This window comes from Centrocercus urophasianus, unplaced genomic scaffold (genome assembly GCF_019232065.1).
Source record: "Centrocercus urophasianus isolate 14NV4802_14NV808 unplaced genomic scaffold, USGS_Curo_1.0 seq_12, whole genome shotgun sequence".
Lineage (NCBI taxonomy): Eukaryota > Metazoa > Chordata > Aves > Galliformes > Phasianidae > Centrocercus > Centrocercus urophasianus.
The window spans coordinates 8,815,808-8,829,809 of NW_024884364.1; the positions used below are offsets into that span (position 1 = coordinate 8,815,808).

The 14,002-nt window shown below is 40.2% G+C and overlaps 2 protein-coding genes across 4 annotated transcripts in view; both read right to left on the reverse strand.

Annotated features, from left to right (window-relative positions):
• Nucleotides 1-2,754: 2,754 nt before the first annotated feature.
• Nucleotides 2,755-13,116, reverse strand: LOC122155791 (cell cycle control protein 50C-like). The gene is made up of 7 exons (XM_042809996.1): nucleotides 12,350-13,116; nucleotides 11,477-11,587; nucleotides 10,123-10,224; nucleotides 8,714-8,804; nucleotides 7,269-7,406; nucleotides 6,125-6,334; nucleotides 2,755-5,040 (listed from the first exon to the last, which is right to left on the reverse strand). The coding sequence occupies exons 1-7, from the start codon at nucleotides 12,560-12,562 to the stop codon at nucleotides 4,850-4,852; spliced, it is 1,056 nt and encodes a 351-aa protein (XP_042665930.1). The 5' UTR covers nucleotides 12,563-13,116; the 3' UTR covers nucleotides 2,755-4,849.
• A 575-nt stretch (nucleotides 13,117-13,691) lies between these two features.
• Nucleotides 13,692-14,002, reverse strand: part of CMSS1 (cms1 ribosomal small subunit homolog) — a 229,784-nt gene continuing 229,473 nt past the window's right edge. For all 3 annotated transcript variants that reach the window (XM_042809998.1, XM_042809999.1, XM_042809997.1), the window contains exon 10: nucleotides 13,692-13,950. In XM_042809998.1, the coding sequence (XP_042665932.1) occupies nucleotides 13,867-13,950 (84 nt within the window). In that variant the 3' untranslated portion in view covers nucleotides 13,692-13,866. The remainder of the gene's footprint in view (nucleotides 13,951-14,002) is intronic.

The window sequence follows — 14,002 nt, forward strand, 5'->3', positions numbered from 1 at the left end:
AGTTTAAAAGCTCAGCCAGCTCCCCTGGTCACCTTGCTAAATGCCCACCAGCCTGGGACCCAGCTGCCAATTCCAACACTCCCAGGACTCCAGGACACAGCCTTGCAGTAGGAAGCCTAGCAGTCTAACCCTGGGCCCAAGAAAGACTTCACAATTAAACAGTTTCTCTTGCAGTAACAGAAACAATCATCTCTCAGGATCACTACATCTTATAGGAGCCAGAAAAAGTAAAAAGCATTTGACAGCTTCTGCTTTTTGATGATTCCCAACTGATATGCAACTTGGAGGTTGGTGGCCCTGCCTGTGACAGGAGGTTGGAGCTTGATGATGCTCAGGGTCCATTCCAACCCAAGCCATGCTACGATTCTATGAACTTGCAAGGAAATTACCTTTTGATATCATTTATTATTGCCTCCACCCACACTGGACCATAATTAGCCTCATAGTCCTTTTCCTCTTCCAGTCAGCTGCATAGGGAAAGGAAGACAACTTTCTCACACACTCATGAAATTTAAGCAGAAGCCAAATGAGACCCAGTGCTTTCTTTGCCTGGTTTCCCATAGCCTGGGGGGGGAGAAGGGGGTTAGGAGAGCAGGACACAGAGCAAACAGAAGCAGCTCAGCTTTTTTCTCAGATTAACTTTCTCCCACCATACTGCTCTCAAGGAAGACAGCACCACCTGATCAGTGAAGCAGCTGCTTTCTCCTATGTCAGACCAAAACTTAAATCCAAACTGAAATGCAGTCCTCTCTGCATATTATCTGATTTTCCAAGCCCTCCCTTTCCTAAAGTGCCTTCCCTGTCTTTACCCTGCCATCAGTTTGGTTCCTCAGGAAAAGGAAATGATTTTTAACACTGTAATGCATCATTAAAACACATGGTGCTCCATCCAATTACTATTACTAGGAATCTCCATGCAACAGAGCTGTTTATACAAAACAGATTCAACATGTAAATAATTTTTCCAGACTCGATAGGTCTGCGATCGTGCTCATCTGTTTCACATGAAGACTCCATCCTTTTATTTCCAGATGAGATAAGCAAATATCTGTGTTTAGAGAGAAAAACGAGCCATGGCAAACAGATCCTGGATGTACGCGTGTGAAATGGTAAAGCTGAAAAAGTCCTGGAAGAATCTGTATCTGAAGTACTCCTGAAATGTCCTGTAATTCCTACTTCTGTTTTACGCCTCCCTCTATGGATATAGACACCACTCATGAAATCCAGTCCTAAAGAGAGTTAGCAACCAAAAGCAGCACGAAAATTTCTGACATTGAAACACAGCTCTCTCTATTGCCCCTCTGCAATTTCAAAATGAGATTTAAAAATTGCACATGAGGCTTTTAAAATAGTGGGATCTTTCCACCCCCAAAATATTTTTGCCAGAGTTACAACTGAGCTGCAGAACTTCAGGAGATAAAATGCTTTCCTGTGTAATTGTTACCTTCTACAATACAAATTAAAACATTTATATTAAAGACAAAACAGGAACTTACATCCCATTTAGCTCACCTGTTTTAGTCCATGCATACCATATAAATTTAGATTATGTATACCACCAGGAATTCTTTGCCTATTCCCCAGTTACTAAACATCCTCAGAAGTAAAAGCTGGCAATAAATAGTCTCTTCCTCTGCTCCAGGAACACATGGGGAAAAATTACACACCAGAACACCACTCATTACTATACTGAACATTTATGATATCATTAATTTGGGTCCAGCAAACTGTGCAGCCTGCTGTAGGAGAGTTATTCTGCTGGGATGTTGGACTCGATCTCTGGAGGTCCCTTCCAGCCCCTACAATTCTGTGATACTGTGATTTGGCCCTGTTTCTGATAGACTACTTTCTTTTTCAGGAAAGAAACAGGCATATTTGCCTGTTGCTTTAAGTAGTAGTGAGAAAAGCACGACTATTTTCCTTTAAAAGCAAAAATCTTGGGTATTATGCTGTTTTCTGAAGCACTGGCATCTGCAGAAAAAGGCTTCAAACAACTTAATGATTTTGCTATGCCAAAATGTTACAGATCATGGCAGTAAGTCTTGAGTGGCTTAGCAATGGAGCACTCACAGCGGTGCTGTTCATTTGTACATAACAGGTACAGCTCTTAGCTTCATTCAGCAACCTTAAACCAGGATGTTTATGCATTGAATCAGTAAGTTCACAAATGCTACCATCCCACAGAAAAAGGTTCACTTACTACTGGTTACACTGCACAAAAAGCAGGGTAGGGAGGGTACTAAAACTTTATTTTCTGTCTTTTTGAGCAAGGCAGATTCCATCCAAACATATCTGCTGCAAGTACTTCATCAAAGCTGCCATCCCCATTATTGTGGACCAGGCAGTACTACCCAAAATGACAGGATGCTCTGTAGAGCTGTTCAGAGTAACAGAATCACAGAATGGGTTGGAATGGACCTCAAGGATCATGAATCTCCAACTCCCCTGCCACATTCAGGACCACCAACCTCCCCATTTAATAGTAGACCAAACAGCAGTGACTTCCTGAATTCAAGTAGCAGCTGCCAAGGACACCACTCAGAGGATTCACTAAAGATGGAAGACGTGTTTAAAGTAGTGGTAAGGTGAAAAAGAACTTTCATTAACCTCTAGAATAACAGAGGAAGACTGGTTTGAAGACTGGTTTCCTTGAGGAGAACTTGACAGATATCACGTTTCAAGAGAAGAGCCAGGTTCTTGCACCAACCTCTGGGAGATAACAGACATATCACCAATGCTGCTTGCGAGACTGCATTTTCTAAATACTTTTTTCTTTATTGTAGACACTCAATCACTGGAATGCATACCTCATTATTCAGTCTCAGTTTAGTCACATTTTTACCAGATACTCCATAAAGAAATAGAACCAATGGCAATTGTGCTGTGGCTTAAGCACCCAGATGATATATCGTTTCTCAGAGGATTAAAAAAACAGAAACAAGGAAAGGGAGAAAAAAAACAAACAAACAACAGAACACAGAGAGAGAAAAGGGGGGGAAAAAAGCATTAAAAAGAAAAAAAGAAAAAACAGAGTCCTGTGGTCTGTTTGGAGCTATAAGTCCTGATTCAGCTTTGTCAGCAACACCAACAGAGCCTTCCAGAGGGCTGTATGGGATTAAATTTTCAAAAGCAACTAAGAAGGTTCAGGAGCATGTCTCATTGTTAAAAGTGATTTAGAATAATGAGCTTAAGCATTGCTAAACGTACTGCTTTTGTGCCCTGTCTTGTCCAGTCCAGTCAGGGATAGGGCTCTCCCAAGCCCCTGGCAGGATTAGATGCAGTGGTTTGAAATCCTGGAACTCTGTTTTCACAGCTTTCTGATGAAGGGGACTGGACCCGACCAGGATGAACAGAACAAGATGTGTGTTAACCCAGAAAATCAGCATAAGACATTGGTGGAGCAAGCTTGTAATGACAGGCCAGGCTATGAACCAGGGCAGCATGGTTTTCTGGTGCTCATGGCACAATTAAGAAGCAGACATTGAAAGAAACAGTGCATTCTGATTCACCAGAGTCTATCTGCCTAAGTTCCATGTCCTAAGAGCTGCACACATTTTTAAAGACAGACAGAGGCATCTTTAACAGCAAACCAGACTTGACAGAATCACACAGCTTCCCTATGCCACACTCTTGCTCTAGTCTTTGTTTTTTTCCTTATCTCAGTGGCGTGGGCTTTTTGGTGGAGAAGAGGGTAAGGCACACAGTACTTATCAAAGAAATTCATTAAGAGTGTTTTATTCTATTTCCACTTATGCCAGGGAAAAATTGTTTTTAAGAACTCATAGGTGGTATGCTATTCTTGACCTAAATTCTTCTGCGTCATTCCTGCATTCTGGAAATTGCTTCAAAGTACCTGAAATTTTGAACATGGAAAACAAAAATGGTCTATTCACCAGCTACAGCATTGATTTCCTGAAAATGAAGTTGTCAGATTTTCTGATGGTTTATGTTTACTACTGACTTTGAGCTTCTGCACCACAGAAATGGGGACTTGAGTGGGGAACAGACATTTCATGTCACTGAGAGTCAGCGTCTTGCACAGAAGGCTTCAGTAGGCAGGCTGCATTAGCTACACGGTTCTGCTGAAATGGTTAGCACTGAAGGAGTCTTTACTTTAAGCTAGTAAACCACTTTTTTTTTTTTTTAATATAAATTGATGTTTTCACATCCTCTATCTAGCTCTGTGGGCTAGCCTTGGTACTCATATAAAACCAACACAACAAAGGGTTTAAACACACTCCGTGTTTTTAAAACACGATCTGTATTCTATTGTAAGTACTGAACTGGGATGATTATCCTACACTAATACACAAATGAATGGTCTGCTTTTCCAGGATAGTGGAAAAAGCTTCGTACCGCCTGTGCCAAGCCAATCAGCCCATGCAAGTGGTCAATAAGGGGGCTTAAGCATTAGGTTCTACCAGCTCAAGCTCTTTGTTGGACCAAGATCTCACTTTTTACTGACCCAAAGCTGCATTTTAGTCAATAGAAATACAGTAGCAACAAAGGGCTAAGTAAGAAATGAGTATAGACCCTGACTTCTGGATAAACAGTAGTACCACATAGTTTTGCTGTCCTTGCAATTCCAAACCACTGTGCTATCTGTTTTTTGAAACTCATCTCAATATAAGTTTCCTAAGAAACAAATTTAGGAGCATAAATGCATTAATAATAATGCAGCCTCACTTAAGTTTGGGTTTGGATGATGAATAAGCTCTGTCCCTCAATTTGCTTACATTCACCAAACCTGTTAATAAAGCAAATCCAGAGCATTGGGGAAAGAATGAAAGATGCTGCCCATTCTTCATTCACAGCACACATTTGCTTTCACTGAGCAATCCAGAGAACATCAGCGTCTCTGAAAATACGTTTTCTTTTTTCTCAGCTTTAAGTGGATGGCAGTTATGATAAAACCTGTCAGGGTTGCTGCTGCACCACAAACCAAATAGGCAATTCCCAGGAATGGGTTACTCCCTCCACTCCATACCATGGTTGAAAGAATCACGTATTTCTTCCCCTTGAATTTGGTAACAGGGAAGTCTGACAGAAGGATGTTAAGGATTCACTAACAAAGTTTACATTACCTCCAGGAGAAAACGTAGTACTCAAAATCCTTCCCAAGACACAGAGGAGACAGGAGATCTGTACTTGCTGCAAAAATTCCTTTAAGTGACCTGAGAAGTCTCTGCTATCTTAATCAGAAAACAAAAACCAAACAAAAACAAACAAAAAAACCCACCCAACAACAACAACAACAAAAACATCAGAAGCAGTTCCAAGTTATTTTGGATACAGTCTCAGTGTAATTCAGGAAATTCTAGGATTTTTTACTAAGAATTTCAGATTCATACTGTATGTAATGGCTACTGGGCTAACTGGATATGACCCATAATATTTTTAAGCAGCAAACAAAACTCACTTGAAAGTGAACCATTTGGGAAACTTACCATGACGACACTCTACATATCCTCTGTGAGGGATAGTGCTCACCTTTAATGTAATATGCTCTCTACCCACAGGGAGCCTTTCAGTGGAGCTACAATGTTTAAAATCGTAACTGCTTTTGTTCAGATTGAAGAGAAATTTACAGTCACCGTAATTCCTGTGAACGAAATGGGGCCTTTAGTCAGCAAATTTCACACTGTTTGGTGTGTGAGCACTTTTTTTTTTTAAACTGGCACAAAAATCTTATCAGCCCACGGCTGAAATCCACCAGAGGGCTCTGCTGGTACAGGCATCCCACACAGCTCTCACTGGCAGGATTACCCCTGGCACGTCTGTGCCCCAGTCATGGTGACTGCACAGCCAACCAGGCAAATACTGAACATTTTAGCCACCTCTTCAGATTTCCATCTTTCAGGTTTATCCTCTCTGTAAAACCCACTACCTCCCCGCAGAAATCAAATCCAAAGCTGGGTGCTGCCATGAGCAACAAGTCTTAATTTCATCTGCACAGGCTAGAGAAACTCCACCCTAACAGCCATCACCCTTACAGTCAGGTCTTTTCATGATGATTTAGCTTGGAGTGTTTCACTTGTTTTCTTTGCCATTCTACTATAGAAATCCCATCCACATTGCAACCACCTAATAGTTAAGGATTCCCTTGGATAATATGAAAGGATACTGTAGGAAATATGGAAAGTATAATTCCCTGCTGGGAGGCCATCAGTAAACTGCCCTTTCCGGCTGATACGACGATAAAGATTTTTGAATGTAGCAAAGGCTGATACTCGCATCCAGATAATGAAGTCTTCATTTATATATCCATTATTACTTTCATCTTCCTCATCTAACAAATACACTGGTTTATGCCAGTAAGGAGGTCTTGCTGTTCCTATGAAAAAGAAAGAAAAACAAAACAGGAAAGACATACTGTCAGGAAAAACAGGGGTCAATTACTAACTTCTTTGCCTGCTCACAACTAACACAGAATGTGAGAAAAGGGAGAGAGACAAGACTGTCCATTACCACAAAATTATATGTTTGGTAACACTTAGATTCCATGGATCTCAACTCAAACATGAATAAACAGCCTACGGTATTTAGAATTTGCTATATGAAAATTACTTAGATAACTCATTCTCCCTGACGCAGGGAGATGTATCATACCTATTGTATCCAGCACAGCAATGTCCTGATCCAGAACATGGTGCTTTTAGTCCTACTTCAATATCACAGAATTGTAGGGGCTGGAACAGACCTCCAGAGATCATCAAGTTCAACCTCCTGCAAAGCAGCCCCCCCTACAGCAGGCTGCACAGGTAAGTGTCCAGGCAGGGCTTGAATATTCCCAGAGGACAATCCACAACCCTCCCTGGGCAGCCTGTAATATGGCTTAACCTAAACAAGGAGATAGCCCTAGCAAACAATTGTTGGAAATAACTACTCAAGACACTAAGTCTCACTTGGCTCACAATTACCTATGGATCTGCAAAGGCAAGAAGAAGGGAAACATGACGTGGCACTTTTCCTTCTTAGATGTTTTCAGTAGAAAATATTGAGACTGCATCCTTGCCTTCTCTGGACAGATTAACTGTTTCTTACAAAACCACTTTCTCCCTGTTTTGATGGTCAGTGGAAAAATAAAGGACCAATTTGGCTAAATCTGGCTTTTGCTCTCATTTACCCCTCCAATGCTGCTTCTACTACTGGCTATTTCTCATAGGGGCAATTCCCTTTTCAGAATGGGAAAACTCTGCACACAGGGAGGGAGAGAGGGAAGGTGATAGCCACTGAAAAGTAAGGAATGCTGGTAGAACCATTCTTACCTGCAAATGCAGCAGAGAGATTGTGCGATTCTGGATTGCGAAATTTCACGTGTTTATCTGTCCACCAACTGTTTCCGGTCCTCAGCAGTGGTACTTGAATAACAGATGAGTCAAAATTGTAAAAAAGATCAATAGTATCTGGAGGGAATACAAGAGGCAACACATCTGAGTGAAAGACAGTTGTTCCAATGACCAGCACGACTAACAAAACAAACAGTACGAAACACCTTCCAACTGAACAGAAAAAATAACAAACATAGAATGACTACACTTGGAAACGACCTTAAAGATCATTTGGTTCCAACTCTCTCTTCTCACTACATCTCCAGCTGTTTGTTATTAGCTTATTAGCAGGGCTTGCAGTTTGCTCACCTCTTCTTTTACTCAGCTGTTCCCTTATCTGCTAGCTTGGGTTAAAAACTGTTCTTATGGCAGGAAATAAGCCTCTGTTACAGCAGAGGGATAGAACTGAGCAAGCAGAGTGGCAATTCAGACATCACCTGCTTCTCCCACACCACCAGCCACTGGCTCCACACTGCGTACTAAGGACTGATATAAAGGCAGGCTCTGAAAGATTTACCCTTAGCATTTTAAATTCTTATTATCCCTAACTCTCTGCAGAATTCTGTCCCAGTAGCCAGGACTTCTGATCCACATGGGCTACAGAGTCAGCTCCGCTGGCCTAGGTCTGAGCCCCGCCTAGTAGCTCAGATTTCCAGAGGACCAGGTGTGCACACAGGTGAAAATCAAATGGATCTGGAATTTACTACAGCTGCACTTCACAAGTCGACTGGTGGAGGACTTGTGGTGTAGGTGGTTCAGCTACTTGCAGGTAGCAGCTGCACTGCCAAAAACAGATAGGGGGTACATAAAAAGGGATGAATGGGTGGAAGGAGAAGTCCATAGAAGTGTTTTTGCCTTCCTTTTTCCCACAGAAATCCAATCTGAAACCTAGTCTTTGTGGCCAGGAGCTGCCCTCTAGATTTCAATCTGAATGTGTTAATAGGCAGATTATGCCCTCCAGGAAACTGTATACAAGATCAAACCAATTCATGTAAGACTATGGATGCCTCCAGCATTCAAAGAACAGAATGCAAGCATACAGATCCGAAGGTCTGAACCAATGTCAAGAGCACGCTGCTTCTTTCTAAGCATGCTGCTGCAGGAAGGTAGAATTTGAGTTCTGATGTTTTAGCAGGGAAGTATGCTGTATCTGTTGTGTATAGCATTGTTTCTTGTTTCATCAAGACTCAGTTCCCCAGGCCTGTTACAGAGTCACATTGAAGAGTGAAGGAAGCAGAGCACACATTCACCACAATACCAGAGTCAAACAAGACTTACTGTGGAAGAACAACAGTTACCTTGCAATATCAGGACTCAGCTGGACTGGGACAACATCACAGTCTAAAGTTGAGATTAGTAAAACAGACACAGAAAGTACTAACCATTGAACAAGCTGTTGGCAATAGCACCGCACGGAGCCATTGGTGTTCCATTTTGGTAAGCAGCGAAGGGCGCACAGTACGAGTTCTGAACCTGCAGAACGATCAGACAAAAAAACTGAGGTTTTCATTTGCCGGTTTCCTTGCACTCCTTCTTCTGAAAAGTCAATGAATAATGAGGTCTCCAGTCCCTTCTGGTCACGTTCAAGAAACATTCAGGTGAACGAGTCTGTAGTGGAGGAACAGCTTCCATATCACAGTAAGCAAACTTAACGTCATCTCCAAATTTTTACTGCTGCCCAGCAAACTCCAGATCACAAAAAGTCATTTGGGGATCTGCTGCTGTAATATAGCTGCAACTAAATGTATTCCAATCCAGTCCTGACTTACCTTACAATATCTTATTTTTCTTTCTTTATAATTTTGACCTGCAGTACTTCAGTGACGTAGAACAGCAGATAGAGTTAGTGACATTACTTTGGCATGGGGAAATCTTTATGTATGAATGCACGGCGTGAAAACCAAAAACCCATCTTCAACGTATCACCTCTTCTCTGCCCCAGCTCATGAGAAACTGCAAGTCCTCCAGTTATAGCACAGAAACATTTTCAAATAGCTTGGATAAGCTTTGAATTGATTGGCACAAAAGCTGTTGCACCTGAATGCAAACAAGCTGACCAGAAACCTGGAGAAACTGTTGCATGGAGAACATGTCTTGAGAGTTATAAGAAATATTTAATAAGAACAACAGATGATTATGGTACAATCATCATATCTGTTGACAGGACAGTGCACAGAAATGCTACTTCCAAGCAAAAAAACCCCACATTTTCTATTTACAATTTTAAAAACCTCTGTTAACATAATCACTGCAGTCTCCAATTTCCTTGTGCATGCATTGCTGCAAGGGATGCTGTCTGGCTTCCTATTCAAATTTCTAAATTGCATATTTCAGAATGCTACATGATGACGACCCATTTCACCATGTAACCTTTCCAGCTTCTTGTCCACCTCCAAAGCCAGATGTCATAACAAAAGACTTTGCACAACTTAATTCCCTAATCTTATAATAAAACAACAGATAAAAAGATTTTTGGCTAAGACAACTAGAAGGAAGACTGGAAGGAAATGTTTTCTGTAAATTTATTTGTAAAAGATAGCGTATGTTTAATCATATGCTAATCATAATCATTTTAAGATCAGGTTTGGAAACCACAACATTGGACCGATACCTATTTATATACTCACCTTTAACAATCATAGAAGCAGAGACTCAACACTGAAAATCTGAACCTTCCTATCATTTCCCAGAGTCATCTTAAAACACTTACAGTCATGCTTAGTTAGATCTCCACGTAGTCAGACACACCTGGTAAAAATACTGATCTGATAATAGAAAGAAAAAAACTTACATCTACATTTCGACCCAACAATTGTTCATCACTTCTTGATAGCACGTATCGACGGTGATTTTGATAGAAGTTTTGCAGGCCATAGTACATAAAGACATCACCCTAGAATTCAAGAATACCACTCTTCAATAAGGTGAGCTCAAGTAGACAAAAAGTCCTATTAACTACTGAAAAAGAGAGTGAAAGAGAGAATAATTCATACTCACGCCTTGGTAACTACATTCTAACTAATTACTCCAGCAGATGTCATTTGTTATCTATTCTTTACCCTTTTAGTTGAAAGCTTTTGTATTTGGCATGAAATTAAACACACTTTAAAACACAAAATGAAACCTAAAATGAAAAGGCATCATTAGTATTTTACTCAAGATGGTAATAACTGGTCCCAAAACTGCAGTGAGTATGAATTATTGAATGGAGTCGGATGCCCATTTTCTACAAAAGAAAGATGCCAAAACAACTTCAAAAGAGAGCCACCAGCCTTAATTCCTGCAGATTTTTAAAAAAATAAGACTGCCTTTACTCAATTATCTAAGTCCTTTGGAAAGTTTAGTCCTGTAATTAAACAGAGAATGTTAAGCAGGCAAATATAAGCAACAAAGAGGTTTAGTAATCTATTCAAAAACCATAATCCAATTAAATAAACTTCTGATGTCAAATGTAACTATATCTGAAGGATTACTCAGAGAATGTTAGCAACTTCTTTAATACTGAAGCAACATAAAGCAACTTTATAATTTAATCACACTATAATATGAAGGCCTCATCTATGCAGTACTAAGTGTAAGATCCCCTCTGAAGAATAAGGCACTTTAGCAGCCTTACAACACAGCCAGCAGTTCAGGACAGGAAATGAAGGATACTTTTCCCAGATGAAATTGCAGAATGCCACTGCTAGACTTGAATTGTTTCAAGGACCCTGGAGATCAACAGTGTAATCCCTGTCAAAAGGACTGCAATGGTTTACTTATGACAAGTGGTCAAAGTTTCAGATTTCTTTCTCATTTAAGAGTTTAGCAGTACAGTAAGAACTCCAGGCCAAGGGCTAGAGTTCTCTACTGACTCAGAGAGAGAAATCACCTCCATAGACAAACACCACTCCCTCCATCCCCAATTCCTCCTTGAAGATCTCCCGTCCAAGGGCAGAGGGATCCTGATCTGGATTATTTTTAAACACAAGCCCCAAACCAATAGCAAATGCAAAATAGTAAAATTCTGAGTATTTCATGTCCCTAAAAGCAAAAAGAAAATTCAGACAGGTGCTCTACAGAAGAAATTTAGCATATTTTATCATTCATGGACATAGCTATCAGGAAGTACTAAGCAACTTGGCTGGTTTCTGATATCCACTTACCAGCATATGTTCTGCTAGTGTGAAATTAATAGAACAGAGGCATTCACTGTTCCAATTAGAGGAATTTTCACGAAGTTTTGAACAATTTGAGCATTTATCTGTATAATCAACCTGTCAGAGAAGTGAACAAGCAGAGACGTTGCATTAGAGGACGTGAACACAGGAAAAGATTAGTGTTTTAGCTACAAGACCTCTCAGGGCAGTTCTAAGTGATCCTGGATTATAACAAAACTGTTAAAATCAACAGAGATATAGAGAATCAGGACTTGATCTCAATGGAACATTCACAAATTTTATCCCTACTTAAAAGCTGCTTTAGAGTTTTCTGATTGCTGCAGAACCTCCAAATTGGCTCCTTGGCAAAGGAGTGCTGACAAACAAACACCTCTGCAGCTTGGTCTGGCTTTGCAAGTAACGCTTGACAAAAGCCCACATGAATTATGGTTCACATCAATAGTCTGGATGTAGTGCCTGAGAAATGGCTCCATGAGGAGCAGGTTAACAGCAGCAGGTTTAACCAATTCTGCTTCCAAGAAACAGCATTCAAACATCAGGGCTCCCTGCACTTTAATATTTTGCCCAAGCAAATATTTATCTCCTAGAGCCAAATACCAGGAGGAGGAGATAATGACATTTAGATATTACCACCCAGTGGTAATTATTTCTCAGTTACCCACTCAGAGCTTGGCTGTCATCAGTGACCGTCTCTCTGAGAACTTTCACAGGAATACTGGCTGCTGGATGCGCGCAAGACATAAAGCCAATGCTATCATCTCTACCAAGGCACACAAATTCAATGCTCTTCCTCCCCCTCCCCCCAAATACAGACCATCTCTTTCTTAACATAATACCAAACACCCACTCCAAACAGACCTGGATTTCTCTGACGCTGTTTGCAGCTACTATGAGGGAGACTCCCACAGAAAGGCAAAACGCTCCCGTGAGAAAGAAAGTGGAGAGCACAGATGCCGTGGTAAGTCGAGGCTTCCATGCTGGTAGCTTCTGTTGTTTGAATGCACTGTTATCTGGACACCTGGAAGGACATGCTTCTGCTTCTTGTGAAGCAGAACTCTTCTTATTCTTCATATCCTTCTTGTGAGAGGAAGAAACAACATACTTATGCTGGATGGTGTTTAAGCTGAGATACAGTCTTTACTGTTGGGAAACTGTATTGCTTGTTCAGATCTGCATTATGACTAGGAATTACTTATTAACTAGATCTCTCTCTTCCTCCTTTTCCACATTTGTGTATGGATTGCCACGATCAGCTTGTACCAATCAGATGATTGTGTACTCTGGTCAGTACGTCCAGATCATGCTTCCTGCAAAAGCTTATATATTTATTCCTGCCCCACAGTACAATAGCATTTGTTAAGTCTTATTCATTTGTGTGGATACTGCCAGCTATACTAGAATTTGTGTAATCTCAGATTCATCATTTCTTCTCCCTTCACTTCTATAGTTGCCCAGCTAATAGACATGGGATAAAAGAAAAGACCTATTCCAGTTCACTGGATGCCACTGAGGAGGACTGGAGGGACTGAGAGTGCTGGGTATACAACACTACTTTGTAAATCCAAATAAACTTTCTTAACCTGCATTCATTGCTATTGATTAAGAAGCAATTTAAAGTTCTAAAATGCTTTGTATTGTTTAGCACAATAGGGAAATTAATTCTAAAAATGTCTCATTTGGATTCTTCCAAGATGCTGACGATTTGCCTACCTCTATTCATCTTCTTTTTCCATGCAATAAATAAATAAAAAAATAAAAGCACCCTTCTACTCACAATTACAGAAGAATCACCCACAGACAAGCTCTTTTCAACTCCAATGGACAAAAAGTAGAATATTTTTTGAAGACTACAACAGTTTAATCACAATAAACTCTCAGTTTGCTAGACAGATACTTTAAACATAATTTATCATGTAATGACAAAAAATAGGATTTGGCCAGCTGTAGAGCAGATGAGAGAAAAATACTTTTTTTGCCAAATTGCTGAAATTTAGACATTTCCAAAGCTATTTTAAGGCAAGAACTAGCTTACCACTCCTGTGAGAGAAAGAGGTAACTGAGAATTGAATTGTACAAAGACTTTCACACTCACTTTTGCTCTTAAAAATGGTATGTAATAGTAAATCTTGTGGGTTAAAGCAATGTACATTTAACTTCGCTTTTGCACTGCCTGTACAATAAAAGACTACCAATAAAAAAGTACAAATAAAACTTCTGTTTTTATTATTAAAAGGAACCTCAGAATAAAGTTACACAGCACATTCTTTCTGCATCAATTATCTCTGAAAAATCAAAATTCTTAATCACCATTGACCACTTGCAGACAGGATAGAAGTAAAATGAACCTGTAAGTCACTTCCTTGTGGGTAAAACTATTAAAAGAGTCCCAGCTTCACAGATCCCTCTCTGCACAGCTTTATAATCCTCATCTCGAGTAGGTCGATTGTTTCTTTCTTTATCTAAGGGAGACAAAATTCAAAGAAAGCATCAAAGGTTACTGGTAATGCTTTA

Bases quoted from the DNA above. Each gene is read 5' to 3' on its own strand.
- LOC122155791 (XM_042809996.1), bottom strand. From the start codon at position 12,562: ATGAAGAATAAGAAGAGTTCTGCTTCACAAGAAGCAGAAGCATGTCCT. The intron at 7,407-8,713 runs GTTAGTACTTTC...TATTCCCTCCAG, and splicing joins TGCCAACAGCTTGTTCAATG to ATACTATTGATCTTTTTTAC. The intron at 5,041-6,124 runs GTATCCTTTCAT...TCCTTCTGTCAG, and splicing joins TACTTTCCATATTTCCTACA to ACTTCCCTGTTACCAAATTC.